The sequence below is a fragment of the Pithys albifrons genome, chromosome 22 (assembly GCF_047495875.1).
Source record: "Pithys albifrons albifrons isolate INPA30051 chromosome 22, PitAlb_v1, whole genome shotgun sequence".
NCBI classification, from domain to species: domain Eukaryota; kingdom Metazoa; phylum Chordata; class Aves; order Passeriformes; family Thamnophilidae; genus Pithys; species Pithys albifrons.
Genome location: NC_092479.1, coordinates 4,341,732 through 4,363,085, shown reverse-complemented (window position 1 = coordinate 4,363,085; position 21,354 = coordinate 4,341,732). Strand labels below are relative to the sequence as shown.

The following is a 21,354-nucleotide window of genomic DNA, read 5'->3' as shown; positions in this document are numbered from 1 at the left end:
AATCCACTAATCATGGTGTATAAATCAGCAAATTCTTTGAGATGTTACAAAAATGAAAAGCACAATTCAAGTGTAGGACACTGTAATATCAGGTGGCTTTGATGTTCTCCTCTGCAGAAGAAATTCCACTGTTCTGGAAGTGGTTGCAATACACAGGTTTAATATAAGAAAACACAGGAGCACTATTCAAGTGTAAGTCTTCAAAGGTCATGAGCTGGAGTAGGAGAACATGCCCAGTATAGCAAGACATGTGTGTCTCTGTAATAAGCCTCATTTGTCAGGAAGAGTATCTCAAAGGAGTTCAAACCCAAAGAAACTTTTGCTTTGCCCCCTCAGTGTTATTGTTTGAAAATCCTGAAGGCTTTTGCAGAATGAGTTATAGAACTGCAGAGAGCAAGTGACAGGAGGAGGAGATTTCCATGGTGATTTCCATGTCAAATCTGTCTCCCTGTAGAGTCATTTGGTGCTGGATGCAGCAGCAGCTGGGTTAAAGGGCAGCTGTTGCCATTGTTATGCACTTTCCTGAGTGAGGGTGTTAAGAAAGAGTGTCTCTGAGCAAGCTGAAGTAGGAGAGATTGCTCTCTGGAAGGGTTCTGTTCATGCTTTTGTCATGGTCATGTTTTTATACATGAGCAATGGCGTAGCTTTAGAAGGTGGTTGAGTCAAACAGCTGCCCCAGCACCTCCTCTGACTGGCTGCTTAATGGCTGTGAAAGTCTCAGGCTGGTCCTCCAAGAATCCAGTCGTACAGTCATAAAGGACTGAGCGGAAAACAGGAAAAATCTTGGGTTTGAAAGAGGCTCCTCTGCCTTGCCCCATGGGTGGAAGCCTGGAGCCCTCTGTGGTTCTTGGAAAAAACCCTTCAGAGACCTGTGTGGGAGCCAAGCTGTGCTGAAGGATGCACTGCTGGTGAGTGCCCTGCATGCTGGGCATTGCCAGCACTCTGTGTGCTCAGGTGCCAAAGACTCATCTCTCCTCAGACCTTCCCAGGTGACTCCTTTCATGGCTTCTGGTGGGTTTGTTTCTCCACAGCGATATGCAGGACAGGAGATCTCCCTGCTACATCTCCATCCCCAGGACCTCTGTGTCAGCACCACTAGCTCCTCTAAGTGTTCCTAGATAAACAAACACAGTCCCAGCTCATGGCAGAATTATCTTGTCCCTGTCAGCCTATGTAAGTTACAGCTTCCAGCTGGGAGAGGTGACACAGATGAAATTTCCATTGTCCAGAAGAATAATACCAGCATGAGAAAAAGAAGAGCCTTTTGTTTTTATTTTGCTGCATGTTTCGAGTTGTGCAGCATCATCCTTCTGTTACACCTTTTACTAGCACAAGAGGTATTGCTATGAAAGATAAAAAGCATCTCAGAAATCAATTTCTTTTGGAACTTTGGAGGCCAGGAATTACAGTGTTGTATTTCTCTGTATCTTTCAAAGTGTATGTTAAATAAACATGATCCCCAGGAGTATTCAGAGGCAGCTCTTTCTGTATAAAGTATCTTGAAATGTATCACATTTGATGATGTATTGGTGAGTGTTTGGTAATTGTTCTATATTAAGACTCTCTTACTTTGCTGCTCATTATTTAAATGCTGCCTGGTGATGCCCGTGCTGCTCTGTGTACTGTGACCTTACCAAGGTATTGAAGAAGAACCAGGGAGCATGTTATAAAGCATACAGACAAATGAAATCTTTATTCCCTTCAAAATAATTGCAGGAAATCTCATAATCTGAAAATAATTCTTTTGCTTTGCAAGCCCTTCAGTATTTGCAGTACATGGAGCTGTGTTGGCCTCCAGCCAGTCTCTCATCTCAAAAATTAGTGAATTTAAACAAACAAAAAACCTCAAAAGGACTTGGGCTAAAAAAGTGGGAAAAATGTGTGTGTGTTGGAGTTGTGGGCTGGCTGACCTTTGGAGACAAGTGTGGCATAAGGCATAAATCTGGAGACTCCAGGCCTGGCTGGGATGTGGCAAAGATGGAGATGGCAGGAGTGGCCATTGCCCCCAAGGGGACCCAAAGCTCCTGTACCCAGGCAAGGACAGTTGTGAAGGTCAAATAACAGACAGTGACAACTGACAGTGGCTCCTAAGGTAGTGCTTGTCAGGATGCTGATTTAACTGCATTTAAAACCATATATGCTCTGCTGCTTCTTTACCTGGCTGACTCTCAGCGTTCTCTCTTCCTGAGGAAACTTTTGAAGGGACAGAATTCCCACCAGCTCCTTTGGCAGCTGGAGCCATAGGACACAAGGCTTATTCAAAGTGCTGTACTGGCTAAGAGGGATTCCCAGCAGAAGGAGTCCTAGTCTGCAGCACAACTTCTGATTTGTGTCCAGCTCTGGGGTCCCACACTCTTCCCTGTGCTCCAGTGCCTCAACTCGGGTGTCAGGGCTGTGCTACATCTCTGGTAATTCTTTCATTCTCCCTAATTAAACATGCCCAGCTCTAGATAAATTAAGGCAATGGATTGTGTGTTCAAAGTCAATGCTGGATTTTTTTTTGTTTTTGTGATTAATGCAGAAGATTAATATATTCTAACGTATCATCCACCAGGTTGCCTTCTGTAGCATGACCTCAATTAGAAATTAGTTCAAGGGTAAAGAAATTGCTGGGATTCAAACGAGTAATCTTTCCCAAAGCTAGCATTTGGTCTCTGGAAAGGAAAAAAATCCATTATTTCTGTGTCTGTGTTGTGTATTTGTGCCTGTTCTTCAGGTATCCCAGGCTCCATAATCAAACCTTTGAAAATCCAGAGGAATCCCTCCAGATAGACACTGCTTTAAATAGCAGAAGATTCTGCCATCCATGTGTCTGGGAATGGTTTCATTCTATGATTTTTTTTTAAATAGTATAGTGAGGATACACAGATACTGCCAGTACCTGTCCCTGAGTTACCTCTGGGTACTGAAGAAACTTGTGACAGCAGCCCCTCAAAACCACAGAAAACTCTAAGTATTATCTATTTGAGGGGTAATAATATGTTGGATATTAATCCAGTCACTGCGCAGCAATGGATGTGAATTGTCTTTCCAGAAAGCCGAGATCCTCTTTCAGCTTTTTGGATTGTTTGAGGAATTCAGAGGATACCTCATGAAGGAGTAGCTGACAGAAAAGAAAAATCCTGTTATAATTTTGAGGGTGAACATGGAGGGAGGGGGGCACAGGAGCCGCCTCTGCATCCCCCTGCCATGCTCTGCTTCTCCTTCTACCCTTCTGCTTCATGGTGTGGCCATTAGGGCTGGCACAGGCTGGTTTCACCACTTGTAGTACTTTGCAGGTTGGACACAACAGAACTAATACAAATGTCCAGTGCCTGCCAGAGGAAGTGGCTGTGTTTGGGGGTAATTCCTTGTCTGGGACTAAATTCACCAATCCTCATTATCCCTGAGGATATTTTATTTCCTCTCATCCTTCCAGCAGGGAGTACAGATGCAAAACTTTCAGCTCAGAGGTATTTTTCCAAATAGAATTTTCTTCAGCTGTGGTCATCGGTGATTTGGGAGCCCCTGACAGTGAGATTTTTGCCTTGAGCTGATTGCCTTGGCTGAACAGCTGAAGAGCAGCTGGAAGCTGGCCAGAAATGGCTTTTGATTTTTGCTTTTAAAACAAAAAGAAGTAAGAAAACCAAACCACCACACTTTTGGATGGGCACAGGAAAAATGGAGAGTTTTTTTGTGATTACTCTGCCTGAGAAGGAAGACTTCCCCTCGTGGGGGACTGACTCTGGGAAGTGAAGAGGAAGCAGAAGGTGGTTGCTGAAATGAAAGGAGGGTTTCCCCCATGGCCAGGCCAGCCTGGAGAGTTGCAGGAACTGTCTGTTCTTTCACCTCAGTGTTGATCAGCCCTTTGCCAGCTTTCTGTGCCCTCACACCTGCCAGAACTGTTTCAGTTTGATTTCAGGTATGAATTTCTTTTCCTGTGAAAAATGCCCAAGTGGAGCAGGCTAGTGGAGCAACTGCTGTTTTACTTGGGTAATTTCCATGGTGTGTGCTGGGCAGCAGAGGACAGAGGGCTGCAGCACCTTATGTGCCATTGCCACTTCCTGAGTAATGTGTATACTTCCACCATCACATAGTTTTTCTCCTTCATTTTTCATGAGAATTGGCACTAGATTAATGGTTAAGCCATGGAAGAAATGTAACACCATGCCAGTCTGATTTATTGACCACTTAGTGCTGATGAAGCTTCAAACAAGAGTCAGACAGATGTTGCAGTTGCATTTTTCTTTATCAAAACTAAGAGGTTTTTGTGTTTAACTGCTTGTTGCACCACCTCCTGCTCACCCTCCAGCAGCAGTGGAGCCCATTCCTCCACCACGCTGAGGAGGAAGGTGACGTGCCCCAGTGTGGCAGGAGGAGCCTTGCCCAGGTCAGGGACAGGTGGCAGTGCCTTCGACTGGGCTGTGTGGGAAGGGAAGCAGCTCTGCTGTGGGCACTGGAATGTTGGGCTGTTTTCCAGCAGGCACATTTCCAGAGCCATCTGCAGCCCAGTCCAGGGCTCCCCTCTCTGCCACCTCAGTGAAGGGCTTTGCCATGGTGTGTCCATTGTCCTGGCACCTTTCCCATGTGGAAGTTAAATTTGTAATTCTGCTTTTAGTCTTTCACATCTCTCTTGCTCTCCTGGTAGGTCACCACCAGTAGTGATTCACTCACTGCTCATTTCAAGTTTTCCAAAACATACCTGTTCTCTTCATTTGTGTCAAAACATTTCAGTTCACCGAATAGATTGGCACTCATGAAATTTGTCAGTCTGAGGTCAACTTTTAGATGCAGACATAAGGAACAAACCTCCTGGGTTTGTGTTCATTTTGTATGCTTTTATATATAAAAAAAATTCAGTGTAAATTGACAGCTAAGGTCCACTTGCTTGTGCTGCAGTGAAGCCAGGAAGCCCTGTCATCCTGACCTGACAAACAGGCACTGTCAGGCTGTGAAAAACAGCTATCTGAGAGGAAGGAAGAGCACCTGCAGAACTGCCACACACATTGCCCAGTCCTGTGGCAGCAGCGTGTCCCTGCTCCCTTGGAAACTTCTCTGAGAGCAAGAGGTGTCTTTACGTGAAATCTCTGAAGCTTATAACTTCTTATTACTTCATCATCTAGATCACTAATTACATTAAATTAGCTGATGGAGACTGTTTGGGTGTATAGGTAATCATTTTTATTATCTGAACCTTTTCTGAGTTATGCAGGAGGACTGTGATGTTTCAGACCTCCTCTTTGTGGGAAGAGGAGATGTGATGGTTTCCCATGTCCTCTGGGACAGATGTGCCCTGCAAAGTGGAAGGTTTTGAACACATCACAATTGAACATCAAAGATCCAATTGTTTGTCTCCAGAAGAATCTTGGGAGTAGAAGAGCCAATAGTTTTCTTTGCTTTAGCACTTTCCAAAACTGCTCTGAAATAAATTGATAGCTGTTGCTTACATGGATTCCTTGCCTTTTCCCTGTGCAACACAACTCTTTTAGCAGAAACTGCAAGAATGATACTGTGTTCTCACAGCATCTTCATTGAGAATCCTCTGCTTGCAGTTGTATCCATAGAGGGGAAACATGCAAGTTCCTGTTTTCAGGTCTTCCTGCTTAAAAGAACTTCTCCTCCAGACGGAGGGATGTTTCTGCTTACAGAGGTCACACTTTAGGGGGCTGCTCTGTTTATCCCGTTGCTGTACACGGGCACCCGTGACCTCTCCAATGCTGGAACCTTCTTAGCCAGGCTGAGCAGCTGGGAGATGTGACCAGCCCCGCCCTGATTTCGGAGATGTGCAGGATACTCGTGCCCTGGGCTGCTCCAGGTGCAGCTCTGACATGCTGGGCCTCAGTGCTGTGCTTTGCCCATCAGAAGTTCCCTTCCATAGGTCTCCTTGCTGCAGGTATCCGTGTACTGCTCCAGCCCTCCCCTGGCTTCATAAGCAAATGCTCCCACTAGCACAACCTTTGCACATGAATGATCGGTTGTGTTCCCTCTCCCCCTTGGAACAGGGCTCTAACAACATTAATGAAACATTAGAGTTTTAATTACACCATTATCCTATTTATTTTTATAAATAATTCCAAAGCAGTCATTAAAGTTTGCGAACTTCGGAGTAAATTACTTAAGGGAAAGAAATCAGCTCCTCAATCTTGTTATTATCTATTGTACAATCTCCCTGGGATGCTGCTGGGGAACTGGCAGAGTTGTTGCTGTTGCTGTTGTTAAGATGATTCATTTGCTCGCAGGGTGGTAGCACTGGGTGGGACAGCACCGCAAGTGCATCACCGTGGGGTGTCCTCCCCCTCAGAGGCCCTGGGAAGGGCTGTGGGGAGAGGGGAGCATTGATCAGCCTGCAGGAGCCAGTGCCTCACTGTCCCCCTGCAGCAGCTCTGCAAAGGGCTCTTCCAGTCCCCGCCTTCTGCAGCTTGCTGCCTTCCAGTCTTGACTGTAGAGAGCCCGTCGTCGGGGCTTGTGAGCCTCCTTGGCTTTTCCCTCCCTCTTTCTGTCACTGTATGGAGAGTGTGGCTGTTCTGGATGTTCTCAGGTGACTTTCTGTATATGCAAAATAGCCTGATGTGGACCAGAAGTGATGGAAGCATTGTCTCATATGAACCCAGGGTCCCTGAAACCAAAACAAATTACCTGGTCTTCGTTGTAAGTGGTGTTTGCAAGACTCTTGCAAGTGTTCAGTGTTGTAGAGTTCGGAAAAAAGGTTCACTCTAAGCATACAAGGGAAGCATGAGGGTTGCAAGCAAAGGGCCCTCAGGACTGGGGCAAGCCATGTGCAAACTCTCCTGCCTGTCTTTTGCCACCTCTTTGAAAGAACAGCTGTGATCTTGGGGAAATCCAGGACATACTGAGGTCTGATTATGATGCTTTCTATCACAATTTTAATTAGGAAGACAAATGCAGAGAGCTGTGAGCAGGGGAGAGGCCCACCGATGTAACTCTTGCTCTGCTCTCCCTGCAGAACCCAGACATCGTGTTGGTGCACTACCTGAACGTCCCAGCCATCGAGGACTGCGGGAAACCGTGTGGCCCCATCTTGTGCTCAATAAACACCGACAAGAAGGAATGGGCAAAGTGGACAAAAGAAGAACTCATTGGGCAGCTCAAACCGATGTGTGAGTACCTGGAGCTGGTTTTGCTTCTTTGCTGTGTATTTAGAGTACAATGTCTCTCACAGCCACCAAGATTGCTGTGAAGGAGTCATTTTTCATTACCCAACTCAGCTTGCATTTACATGCATTTTTCCCAATATTCAACACTTCTGGGATGTGCCCAGAGTGTTCCCAAAAGGATCCCTTCTGCACACTGGGAAAAAAATTGTACCTATGGTCATGCACTTTTGAGGGCTGTTAGTAGGTACCTACTCACTTGCAAAGAGCCTGCTCAGTACTGGCAGGTGGATTCCCCTAAGGGCACTCCATGTTTGGGTGGGCAGTGTCAGGTCACAGAGGGTTGTTGTACTTTACAGAAAGCCCCATGGTACTGAGTTCTTTGAAATGGGCATTGTTGCCTACAGTTCTGAACTTTGCAGTCCAAAGAGTCTGCTTAGGTGCACAGGGTGGTGGGGAAGTCTGCCCTCAAACAAGCAGTTCTTTGGACCTCTCTGCATCTGCTTTGGTGTACAGTATTTTCTTTAGCATCGACTTAATTTGTATGCACGTTCCAATGTGCACACAAACAACTTTTTGCAATGAAAGATTAGACATAAAGTGGGTTTGTAAGGAGGAGAAAATTAACTGCAGAAGCCAGAATACCAAATCTGAGTCAACAAATACCGGGTCTGTTTCTGTCCTTGCCCTCTGCCCCTGCCTGGGTGCTGGTGTCATGCCCAGCTTCCTGTAATTGGAGGTCACAGCCACGGAGTGCATCCTGATGTGTCTCTGCCATGCATGAAAGGTCAGTCTAATGCTGAGTGCAGCCTTAGTAATCTGAGTTTGCACCACTCCTTTGTTTCATCCTGAGCTGGGCAGGCCCATGTATTTCTTTTCTACGCAAAGCTGGAGGGCAGAAGACAAGCAGAAGAGAATAAAGTAAATGACACATTTGCCCCTGGGGCTGATAACATTAAGCAGAAATTCAGGGTGTTGAAGGTGTAGCTGAGCCTGGCCAAGTACCTTAACATTAAACAGGAGAGGAAGTGGCAGCCTGCTAAAAAATCTGCAGTGCATCAAGAAAATTATGTGAAAACTACAACGAACTCACCGTAAATTTAATAACACTTGGCTCTTTTATGTCTCAGGAGGGAAGAGTGAAATTCTGCGCAATTATTCAGAGTATATATGCATGTACACGTCTCTGTTTATGGGTACATATCCTGGGAAACACATCCTTAGAAATGTAGCTACAATAAAAGCTTTGGATTCTGATCAGACCTAGAAAACAAAGAGGACACGGATAACTGTGTTCAGGGAACACAGAGGGGCACTGCTCGCCAAGAAGCCATCAGATTTTGTTCCAGTATGGGGTGTGCCATGAAATTCTGGAGCCAAGCACATTAGTTTCATCACATTTTTGCATTAATCACATTCTTTCACAGACTTCACAGTTTGATTGCCTGATGTTTCCAAATTTCTCTGCCCTAAAGCAGATTTGTCAATGACTTAATCAAAGTATTGTGCTTAGTGTCACTGGTGCACCAACAGCCTTGCCCTTTTACCTGTTTGTGTTGCAGTTCATGTTTTATTCCTCTGGACTTGGAAGCAGCGTGAGGTTTTTGTTGATTCTTTTGTTTTCTTGGTTGCTGTTTTTCACAAGAATTGCACATTTAAGACAAGTTAGCAGTGGTACAGCCAGGATGTTTTTGGAGGTCTGAGGCTGCTGTACCTGCAGGGAGGTTCCCATTTCAGAGCACTGATGTAATTCAGGAATAGGAGAGAGAAGCTGATACTAGTTCTGCCTTTGGGGAAAATGCTTCTTTCTGGTCAAAGGCTGGTTGCAGTGTCCATCTCTTGACTCACTGAGAACAAGTACTGTTTGTTCAAGTCCTATTCAGCCTGGACCGAAGTCAGGTGTTAAAGCTGTTGACCTCTGTGAGGTAGTAAAGCTTTTCTGTCAGCAGTGAGGGTAGCAGATAGTCAGTGGTGTGGCAGCCAAAGGCTGGGAGCATGTTCTCTTGGCCATGTGTGCCTGGAGAACTAAAAGTGATGTGGCAGATGGCTGGCAGGGTGAGCAGCATCGGTCTTGGAGTCCGAGCCAGACAAATACATCAAACTGTTTTTCCTGAAATGCAGAGAGACCCCGACTGGGATGATCAGGGAGTTTGTTTACATTTCTTGTATCCATAATTCACTCAGCTGCTTCTTCCTTCCCTGCCACATCATTACAAAGGCAGTCCAGACTTCAGCAACTCTTCAGCAGGCATCGGACGGGCACCAGCTCCTCATATCAGCCTTGTCACCTCCATGAGCAGAGCAGGGCCCTGAGGTCTGGGTGCCAAGAGGTGGCTTCTGCCCTGGTCCTGGAGGAGGTCACTGAACCCAGAGAGAGCTTCTTGGCTGGCTGCAGGGGTGGTGTTTCCTTATTCTGTGACTGTACTTCTGCTGGTGGTTATGGTTTAAAGCCACCTTTTTGGAGTGGCCATACAGCTCTGAGTGCTTTGTGGAAACAGCATTAACTTGTTCTAACATAGCTGGTGTGTGAACTAATTAAGAGACTGAAATGAACCCATCTGAACATCCGTGAAAGGTAAATGCTGCAGATGCTCTGAGGATTTGAAGTTTTTTTCAACACTTCCAGCTGAGTTCAGACAGTAAATAATTAATTAATCAGCCTGACTTCAGTTTTCATGGCTTCGAATTTTTGCTTTAGTTCTAATCTATTTGTCACGTGCTGTTGCACTGGGACATCCATGACCTCCTAATTGTCCTTTCTGGACTATCACCGTTGGCTTGTCAGACCTCAATTTGGCAGTCCTTGAGACTGAAGCAGATGAGCCTGGAAGGGCTGGATACACATTCATGGCCTCCCACAGGATCATTACTCTCTCCCTCCAGACTTGGAGATGGGGCCCCTCAACTTAGAGGTGTCAGCAAAGATCAGGGAGCGCAGGGAGGGCTGTGGATGGCAGGCCTGAGATACAAACCAACTGCTGGGAGCACCAACTAGGTGTATGGACCAAAGGGTTGTTTGCCTTGGTATAAATGCAACCTTTGGGGACATTTCTGCAAAGTGAATAGTTGTAATACATGAAAATTCTGTAGGAACATTGTCCGAGACACCTGTAAGTCATTTCAGGGTGCCTGGTGTGAAGGATGGGCCTCTATTTGGCATTGCTTTCCATTTCCACCCCCCTCTTGTGCCCCATTACAGTCTTGCTTTGAGATTTCTCTGAACAGATTAGCAGATGTCCTTAGAGGCATCTGGTGGTAAAAGCAAATTCAGTGGCAGAATCCAACACAGCAGAATTCTGTATATAAACTCCATATGATCAGCAAATTTTGGGCCAGCTCATGTTGGGGGTTTCTCCAAATCATCCCCGTTTGGCTGTCTCATCCTTCAGCTGGCAAAGTATGAGTTACAAGCTCACAGCTGGTGCTACACTGCAATCCTAGTTCCAGGTCCACTATAATTAGGAGCTATCTTCCTTTCAGAGAAAGAGGTTTTTTCATTCCTCTCCTGTGTAGAAACTGAGGGCTCCTCTTTGTGACCCCTCCATACAGCCACAGCTGGAAAGTTTTTTACATAGTGCTGGTCAGAGTTGATGCAGGGGCCAATCTCACCTCTTCCCAGAGTTACCCAGTTCTGTGTAAGGGAACCAGTCTGGGCTCCTGCAGGTGACCTGGGCCTGGATCGCCTCATTGTCACCACTGGAGAGGACATCAAGTGCTGCAGCCCAGAATGAAATTCAGAGAGCTGCAATTGGCATTAATATGGTTTCAAGAATTGAGTTGTTGGAAGTTTTATCTTGACTTGAATTTATATTCAGTTTCAGTAATTGGGTTTAAGGAGGAGGTTTATATTGAATCTTAAAAGATCAGTTGTACAAAAGTCTAAATGGGATGATTTTTACATTCCCCAAGTGGTTTGTCAGAGCTCCAAAATGCCCTCAATGGAAACTGAAGCTTGCCAGCTTAGTTCAGCCGACCACATAAAAAACAACATGGATTGTTTAAAAGACCTTGGGTTTAGTAATGCTGACATCCAGTTTTAGTGCAGTAGTTGGACTTTTTATTAAAAAGAGAACACAATAGTAGGTGCTAGATAGGTTTGTATATCCCACCCACCACTTGGACCACTTGGACAGAGTACCTCTGTTCATATGGTTTGCTCAGTATGAGCCACCTGGTTATTAGATTCTGTCTTCTCAACAACCCTTTCATTGCTGGAGGGGTGTGACTCTGAACAGGGTCCCTATGCAAGAATTGCACTTTTCCTCTCCCTCAAATCTGTAGTGGCCTTCATATCCCAGGGAAAGCTTGTTCCCTCCCATCTTGTATGGGCTGCTCTGTAGGAAACGTGGCTTCCCTGCTGGGCAAGTTTTACCTACTGCAGGAAGTTCCACTTCTCCAAAAGAGCAAAATTAGGAACCATGTTTCAGCTGGTGCATTTGAAGAGACAACAGTGGAATAATCCCACCGAGTGTGCTGACAGCAGTCCAGGCTGAACCAACCATCAGCATTAATGGAAATGAGGAACCCTAAACCAAATAGTTTCCAGGCCTCCTAAATTTTGGGTGTTAAACCAGATGCAGCAATTGCACCCCAGCCCTTGTCTCCTGTTCTTCCGTAGGATTTATCTCCCCTCCTCATGGCCATAGGGACCAGCAGACTCAGCCCTAGACCCCCGCCAAGGTGTGATCCAGGGGTTGAAGGCCTCCTCCGTGGGGTCCGTGCTCAAGAGGAGTTTTTTACCCCAAAAATGGCCCAGCAAGACTTAAAAATTTAAGACAAAATTAGCGCTGTGCCTTATCCGCTGGCGCCACCTGGCGGCCGCCGGCGCCGCTGCCGCTGCCCTTCGCAGCAGGACCTGGAGCTGGAGCAGGAGCTGGAGCAGCAGGAGAACGGCGATGGTGCCCTTGAGCCGCAGCCCTTGAGGGCGAGCAGCCCACGGGAGGAACGGGAGAGGTGGCTTCGGCTCTACTTCTCCATGTGCGAGCAGCCTTTGAACTTCAGATGTCTGTAAATGGTGGCAGGAATCCCACTCTGAGCAGCTTCGGAAGAGTCGTGTCCTGCTGGTCACCTCCAAGGGATGCTGGACCACGTGTTCTCCCCAGTCCTTGTGTGCATCCTGCTGTGTCTGAGCAAGCCTTCAAGGGAAGAGCTCGTTTTGGAAGGCAGACATCCCTTTAAAGAGCAGCAGAGCGCCCGTGTGAGGCCGTGCAAAGGCATTAGCATTCAGGGGGTGTCACGGGAAACGGCGCCGTCCCCAGCACTGAGGCTCAGGAAACCTGTCCTTCACAACCAGCAACGAGTGGAAATGGAAGGAAAATCAAAGCTGAACTGTGTGTGGGCGTCTGAGTACAAAAGGATAATTGTAATGGAAATCTCATTCAGCCAAACTGAGACATCAGAGCGAGGCCTTTACTTCTGTCAACACCAACGCAGTGAAAATTGAAGGGACAAGGCTGCCATTTCCAATTGACCATTGCCATGGAAACAACTCTCAGTGTCAAGACTTGGTGGAGGGGGATGTGGGCAGCAAGTTGGGAATGGGCAGCTGGACAAAGGACCCGCTCACCCTCCCAGCAGTGCTTCAGGGATTTTTAAAGCATTTTTTGTCACTCAGGAGTGGCCAAGAGCAGGACTCTGATACCAGTGGCCCATCAAGGTACATCAAGAGGGAGAGGAAAACAGAAACTTGACCTTGATGATTCCAGATGTTCCAGCCTTATCAGTCTGTCCAACTTATGTGTTTCATGTGGGAGATCTCATTGTCACTCCAGAAAAAAAAGACCTGTCAAATTGGGGCAGAGGAGCAGCACACAAGGTATAGGGAATAGCTTCATTGTGTAGTATACATGTATGTGTAAGCTGTGGTACAAAACGCCAAGATCTTTGGAACAGAAACAGGAAGCATAAAATGTTTGAAGTGGCAAAGAGATAGGTCCAAGAGCATTCAGAAGGGTGAAATGATCGGATTTCAATGTGGGAGGGTATTTTAGAGACAAGATTTGCTTACGGTGGAGAAACCACAGAGAGGGAAACAGTTTTAGGTGTTGAGTTTTAGCTGCTGATGGTGTTGGGTCTAGATGAAGGTGAGACAGTGAGATAGACATAAGATGATGGAAACAAGGAAGATAACTACAAGACTGGAGGACAGCAGACCTGAAAATTGTGGAGGACTAAGTACCACCAGCAGCAAAAGGAGGCAGAAATAGCCAGAGTGTTGTAAGAAACCTGGACAATCCTGTGTTTCTGTGTGCAAGTTTCCCTTGGCTCCTGAGCTGCCTTTTTGCTGCTAATCCAGATCATTTTTCATCTCTTTGCTTGTGCCAGTCAAAGTTTTTACAGTGCTAGTGAACAAGGAGCTGTTGGGCCACTATTGGGTCATTTTTATTGTTTTTTCTCCAAAAGGGAAGAAAAAGAAGAACAGTGAGAGCCTATGCTCACCAGAAAAGGTTGGAGGCAGATCTTATAGGACCAGCATTAGTGCTCTGAGTTGTGGACCTTCCCACAGCCTCAGTTCTCTCCTGTGAGCCTCCAGTGAAACACCAGTAACTCTCCCAGGCCACACTGCCTCGTGCTGCAGGCGCTGCTGTGTGGCAGGAGGAATGTGTTGCTGCTGTAATGCTGTAGCTTTTAGACCCCTCTGTGCTATCACTGAAAAGGAAAGTGTTGAAGCAGTTCACAGTTTTCATTTTAAATTTTCAGGAGATGCAGGACGAGTCTGAACAGGAATCCAGATTAAAATGCTTCCCAGAATTTCTGCTAAGCTTCAATATTTTTTTTCCTTTTGTAGTCACACTTTATGGCTATATTTAATCAAACATTGTTCTTCAGTGGTTTCGGTTTTTGAACCACTAAGAACCAGGAAGAGTGTGTGTGTGTGTGTGTGTGTGTGTGTGTGTGTGTGTGTGTGTGTGTGTGTGCTTTTTATTAACCTTCCTTTCATAATGCACTTTCTTCCCTATAGAAATCTCCTTTCCTGCTGATTCATTATGTGTCAGGAAGCCAAGCGTGACATGTTAAAAGCCATCTTGATAGTGTTTGGTATTCAGTACTAACAATTCACCAGGCACAGGAGTCCTTCTTTAAAAGGATGAGGAAGAAAATCTACATATTGGATGTGCCAAGATAGTGGATAATTTGCATTAAGTATCCAGACATTCATTTTTTGCAATCTGTAACCCTTCACTGCCTTTTTATTTTATAACCTTCATAGTATACAGAGAGCATAAGTACTAAAAAAAAGGTGGACAGAAGCTGGAGCCAGAGCCCTCAAGGATCAGCTGGAGCAAGGCTAGAGATCAACCTTTTCTCAGCAGCAATTGATCCTTGATGGGACTTTGCTATGCTGGAAGGACCTGAAAATAATAGGCATGGTCTGTCCATTATGTCTTGGCTTCCAGCTCACAGCTTGATTCAGACTTAAGAACCATCATCATGAATACACAAACCACGAGTCATGATTCACCTTCCAGACTGGCCCCCACGATGTGTTGCTCATCCCAGGATTTAGCAGCAGTAGGGAGCAAATGCTGCCATCCTGCTGTAAACAGACTTTCTGTACCCAACAACACAACGTGAGCTCACTTCATTAGCAAAGCATTTCTAAAGTAACCTCTGAAGAAATTACTTAATGCAAAGTTCTCGGTAATAATTACAGTTCAGTAACTTCATGTCATGTAGCCAAAAGTATCCAAAATACCTTACTGTATTCTAATCTCACTGTCAATGTATTTTGTGCAAAACTGCTATTTGAATGTCACTCACTAGGCATAATATCACAGGTGACAGAATAATGTACCTGAAATAATAAAATGAATGTGAGCAGAGGTAGTGAACTGGCAAGTGTATGTAACTTAAACAGACATAATAACAGAGACGGAGTGTTAAAAGGAAATTCAAAACTGTGAATATACTAGAAAGCAAAATCTGTTGGGTACGATAACAATAAATGTGGTTGTCAAGCAAACATAGAGGGACTCATTACTAAACTATCTGCAGCACTTTAAGTAGTGATATGAGGAAGAACACTTATAAACCTTATTTACAGTATTTCTGCAAGTTATCCAGCCTGGCCAATAGAAATACAAATTCTGTAATATAAAACTAGACCAATATGAGATGTCGTTAGGCAAAGTGACATCAGTGGGTGATGAGGTGATACAGCAACAGGTAACAAAAAAGAGCAATAAAACTGCTTCACAGAGCAGACCCAGGAATTCTGTTACACAAGCTGCATGTGGCACACTGAAGTGAGCAGCATCAAAGGGAGAACAAGAGATTCACCTGATTTACTGCCCCTGTGACCACGGTCATTAGTTGTCATAAACATGCCTTCATTTGCTTCTGATCTTCTTGCATGACATGATGTTGCTTGTGGCTTGTGCCCCAGCCCTGCAGGCACTTCTGGCTGTATGGGGAGCACCAGCCCAACCTGATGTTGCCAGCATTTCACCCCCTCACATCAGGGATCTTCACCATGCAGGGATCTGTGCATTTACTACAAAGCCTAAGTCTGTGGCACTTCTAACTTTGATTTGGTATATTCTGGTTAAGGATTTTAGAAAACAACATGCAAAGGAATGTCCCTTGTTAGTGTCAAAGACACTCCCAAAAAGAAGCTGCCAGGCATGAGAACACCTTGGAAAAGATGCTGTTACCAGGCAGCACTTTCAAAGTCTGCACATGAGCTCTGGTGCACACAAAGGATAAATAAGTAATATGCACATATAAATTACTTAGAGAGACATTAAAGGAGATAGAAGATGTTTTGAGTCAGTTATTATGGATAAAATAATTTATAAGTACTATTTCCATTGTAAGTCAAGTTACAAATATCACTGTTATGGGGAATTCTGAATCTAAAAAATTCTGAGGGAGCCTTTATTCAAATCATGTATCTGCATGCAGTTTAACGTTCTTATTTCAATACCTAACAGGCCCGGAGTCCTCAAGAAAAAAACTTCAGTTTGCAACATGTTCTGCAACATCACCCTTCTGTCCATTTTCCAAAATTACTAAAAGGTTGTCCAAGTCTAAAGAGGAACCCACACAGTGTCTGTTAGTCACTCCCAAAATATGAGTCAGTCTTCACTGCTGCCAGCCAGGATCTGACAATGAAGACCTGGCAGAAGGTTTGCACGTGCTGTTACACTGGTATATTTTGGCTGCTGATTTTACTATAAAGCTGGTTTTGTTTTGATATGAGACAGAAAATGATTCCAAAATGCTCCTTGGAATTGTACTGTTTTACTTCAATGGAACCAAGTCTTTTGTTGCTTTGGGGTTTTCAGTGAAGGTTTCAGGCACTACAGGAATAGTCCTTGCAGGTCCCTGTTTGCAGCAGACTGAAATAGAGCCTGTTACTCTACTGAGGGGTTTTTCCTTGGTATATACCTAATTCAGAAATTGCATTTAGAAGCTTAAGGATACCAAGGAGCAGAGAATACTAAACCAGTAACCATTACTGTTGCCTTTTACAGGTGTCCTTCAGTTCTGACAAAAAGCAGCAAGAATGGCTTTCCACTGGTGGTTTGTAGTGGATTTTGATGGTTCTGGCCCGGTTCTGAAGTTTCTAATGGGAAATGTTACTATTCTCTTTGCAGTTCATGGCATTAAGTGGACATGCAGCAATGGCAACAGCAGTTCAGGGTTCTCAGTGGAACAGCTCGTGCAGCAGATCCTTGATAGCCACCAGACCAAGCCCCAGCCTCGGACACACAACTGTCTCTGCACTGGTACCTTGGGTGAGTACCTCAGGAGGGCACAGAACATCACTCAGCTTCATCCAGACTAACAGCTGGGTTTGTGGTACTGAGGTGCTAAAAATGGTGTCCTGTGAAATGCTGGAATACAATGAACCACAGCTGATAGGAGAGGTTTCAAATATAAAAAGATGCAGCTGGAACTTCTGGGGGAAATGTCAGTGCTTTGTAATGTGCAAGTTCTAATAAATGCCCTCCATATATACCTGTTCAAAAAGGCATATTCTCTTCTACATGCTCAAATTCTGTTAACAAAGACTCAAAATTTAATGTTCTTCCAACTTCACCCTCTGAATTCCTTGCCCTGCAGCCCACTTTGTTGAAGAAATGCTCAGCTAGTAATTACTGGGATAAGACAGGTGTTATTTAGGTATCATGAAAATACAGATTTCTTTCCCGTTAAAGGAGATGACTTTGTTTTGAATGAGACTGCAGCAGCAAGAAACAATATCCTTAGTGTTAGGATTTTATACAGACAGTGGGAAGCAAAGTGATTCACTTTGCCAACTCATCTGCTTTACAGCCATCCCTTTCTAGTAGTTTGGTCAAGTAAAGTATATGACACATTTACTAGTTTTTAGCAAAACTTATAAAGGAAAGCTGTCAGTGCTTCAAAGGATTTATTTTTTCTTCTTTTCGTGAGCAGTTGCATTATACAATCAAGACTTAAATAAGAATGATGACCTCTGAAATACCTGAGTTTGGATTGAAATTCACCCCTAAAGGCTCAGCATTTGATCCAGGCTTGCAGATCTGAACATGAATCCTTTTATGCTTTCCTTTGATGTTTTGTCTTGTGCTAAGTCTGCTCAGTGCTTTTTAACATAACAGTATTGCTTTGTTTTGTAATGGCTTGCACATTGACACACACAGTCCCAATTCCTTACTGTCATCCACAAATATAGCAGCGTGAAAGCCTTTTCCTTGTTCCTGTTCATCACTATACCTAGGAGAATAGAGAGATTTAATATTGCACTTAATCTCAAAAGCACTGTCTTGAACTTCTTTAAGTGACCGGATTCAAATCTTGAGCACATAATAGAGTAGTTCCCCTTCAAGGGCAAGGAACAAAAGATTTAGCAAATTGCAGTGGCTACATGGATGCTTTATGTTGCCCAGAAGATGACATTTATAATTGTAGCCATTAGCTATAGGGAGGGGGCTTCCTCTCTCCTTTAGTCATTCAGCAGTACCATAATTAATGTTCTTACCTCATTCTAGGGAAAATGAATCAATTAAGGAAAGAAACATCAAAAATTAACAGGGTGCTCTTCTTTAAACAGCAAAAGCAGTCCCCACACCAGGGTTTGTGGCTAGGGTGCCTTTGCAGACAGAACTCTTTACTTCATCATGCCTGATTTCCAAGCTTCCAGGAATGCAGGTGTTGTTACCTTCTGTCAGACCAGTAAAGGTGCTGGCTGGCTTAATTCATGGAGGATTGTTTTCTGGTGACCCTTGCCTGAGCATTCTTCAGCTCCAATGCTGGCCATGTGCTCTGCAAACACCTCCCAGAGTACAACATGTCTATCTGTCAGCGCAGAAACAGCTGAGAGCAGGAGAAATACATCACCATCCTTACAGGAGGGCAAGAATGCTTTGTATAGTTAATGTGCTGTTTCTTTAATAATTTGATTGGCAACTGTAGTAGACGCAATAATGACAGGAAGGTGAATGCTACAGTCTATGTGGCATGGTGATGCCAGGGACAGGAGCATGATATGGCATCTATCACCTACAGGTTACCAGTCAGCATCCACCTCACAGGAGAAGTTGTCAAACCTCCTGACATCAGCCAGCATGAAGAGCTGAGCATCTGTGTCTCTGGGGCTCAGGTCTTGTCCATGGGGCAGGTGGAACAGGGCCCTGTGCCACAGCTGACAGCAGCAGCCCTTGCTCTGCAGACTTTGCACTGAGATTGGGCATGTCTAAGTAACTCTGCAACTTGTCACAGATGCCAGTTCCTGTCCTCCTAACATGATGCCTATTGGGGCAGGGTGGAAGGGGGCAGGTGCTACATGGCATGAGGGTAAGGGTGCACATGTGCCTGTTGTGAGGTTGCTGTCATTGCATACAGTGGATATTTGCATTAGACAGGACTTGGACATCTGGCACTGGTGAGAAATCTATTTTATTTCCAAGGTCACTTTTGTTCTCTCTTACGTGTGCTCACTCTCTCTCTCACACACACGTGCATAAGCATAGTTCTCCCTTGCTACAACCATGAGATACACAATGAGCATTGTCTTAATTTTGTGTTTACTGAACAGCAAATGTTGTTGTTTTCTGCCACAGGGGCAGGAAGCAGTGTGCATCACAAGTGTAACAGTGCCAAACACCGCATCATATCACCAAAGGTTGAACCAAGGACAGGTGGGTACAGCGCTCATTCAGAGGTACAAAATAACGATGTCTCTGAAGGCAAGAACGAGCACAGTCATGGCAAAGCCTCCAGCCGAGAGAAGAGGAATGGCAAAGTGGCGAAACCAGTGTTGCTCCATCAAAACAGCACTGAGGTTTCTTCCACCAACCAGGTGGAGGTCCCTGACACGACCCAGAATTCTCCTGTGTCCATCAGCAGTGGGTTAAACAGCGACCCAGATATGGCAGATAGCCCAGCTGTCACTGGTGTGTCCAGTATGGCTGTAGCATCAGTTATGGGAAGCTTGTCACAAAGTGCCACCGTATTTATGTCAGAAGTCACCAGTGAAGCTGTGTACACCATGTCACCCACCTCTGGTCCAAATCAACACCTTCTGTCCTCAGATGCAGCTGCACAAGGACTGGTACTTGCTGTGAGTTCAGATGGACACAAGTTTGCTTTTCCAACAACTGGTAGTTCAGAGAGCTTGTCAATGCTACCCAGCACTGTCTCCGAGGAACTTGTGCTCTCCACAACTTTAGAAGGAAATAGAAAAATTCCTGAAACCACCATGAATTTTGACCCAGACTGTTTTCTTAACAATCCCAAGCAAGGGCAGACTTACGGTGGAGGAGGTATGAAAAGTGACAGCATCAGTACCAACATAAGGCAGTCACCCACAACAGAACGTAGTTTCAACTTCAATACAACCCTCACAAAAGAAATTAAAACTGAGGACACATCTTTTGAACAACAGATGTCCAAAGAAGCATTTTCCTCCACTTCTGCATCTAACACTCTCACCCTCAGTACTGGTTCAGGTTTGCTTCCATCTGGAGGAGGTCTGAGCCCAAGTACCACCCTGGAGCAGATGGACTTCAGTGCCATTGACTCCAACAAGGACTATTCTTCCAGCTTCAATCAGACCGTTCAGAGCCCTCACGTCCATCAGACCCCTTCCCCCAGCTTCTTTCTGCAGGATGCCAGCAAACCTCTTCCCCTTGAGCAAAACACTCACAATAATTTGAGTGACACAAATAGCTCATTTGTGAACACGTTAGGGATCCCTAGTGTGAAAACAGAGTCCTCCTCCCAAACCACTTCCAACTGTAATGGCACGGTGGAAACCAGAATAGAGTCCACCTCTTCTCTCCAGCTCATGCAGTTCCAAGCAAACTTCCAGGCTATGACTGCAGAAGCTGAAGTTCCCATGGAGACCTCCCAGCAGGCAGAAGGAAATGAAAATCTACTTAAATCAGGGGATCTTCAGGCCTGCAACACAGAACACTACTTACAGCCCGAGTCCAACGGGGGTATCAGGAATGGGAACAATCTCCCTATTATCCAAGGAAACATGGTACAAGGACTCTATCCCGTGGCCCATCCCAGCTTAAATAACTCCTCCAACATGGAGCTTAACCTGGACCACTTTGACATTTCCTTCAGCAACCAGTTTTCTGATCTAATTAATGATTTCATATCGGTAGAAGGTGGGAGCAATGCTCTCTATGGACACCAGCTGGTGTCAGGTGACAGTGCCGGCCTGTCTCAGCCTGAAGACAGTAACAGAGCGACGTACAACCAGGCCGACATGTGCATTCCTTGCTGCAGTCCCCAGCAGGCCAACATGCAGCTCAGCAGCACGGAGAACGGAGCCAGCACCATGGCATACATGCACGTGGCTGAGGTGGTCTCGGCAGCTGCGGCACAAGGCACTTTGGGGTTGCTGCAGCAGAGTGGGCGCTTGTTCATGGTGACAGATTATTCACCAGAATGGTCTTACCCTGAGGTAAGTCCAGGGCTTTTACTTGGTAATGTTTACTGCTTTATCCTTTCCTTTTTTTGTTAATAAGGGCTCACAGCAACTGTTTTGTTAAAGCTTTGACAAGGCTTTTAAAATACTTCTCTTCGAAGTTGGAGCATCCAAGGCCTTTTGCTTGTCTGAGCATACTTTTAATTAAGCACTTCATTACCCTGACAGGGCCCTTTCTTCACTGAACAGAAATATATTCTTTTATTGAAAGCAAAGTCTTTCCCATGCAATGCCTTCATGGTGCTACCTAGCCATGTTAGAGCAACAGAGTTTGCAAATTGGAGCTGATCCCTAAATTTGTTTCTGATGTTCTTAACAGAATAATTCCAGACC

General features: G+C 45.2%; 1 protein-coding gene across 8 annotated transcripts in view; it reads left to right on the top strand.

Moving 5' to 3' along the window:
* The window catches only part of CAMTA1 (calmodulin binding transcription activator 1), a 231,532-nt gene that overhangs the window by 169,668 nt on the left and 40,510 nt on the right, over positions 1-21,354 (top strand). For all 8 annotated transcript variants that reach the window (XM_071575905.1, XM_071575906.1, XM_071575910.1 and 5 more), the window contains 3 exons: positions 6,944-7,097; positions 16,691-16,831; positions 19,142-20,997. In XM_071575905.1, coding sequence (XP_071432006.1) covers positions 6,944-7,097; positions 16,691-16,831; positions 19,142-20,997 — 2,151 coding nt within the window. The remainder of the gene's footprint in view (positions 1-6,943; positions 7,098-16,690; positions 16,832-19,141; positions 20,998-21,354) is intronic.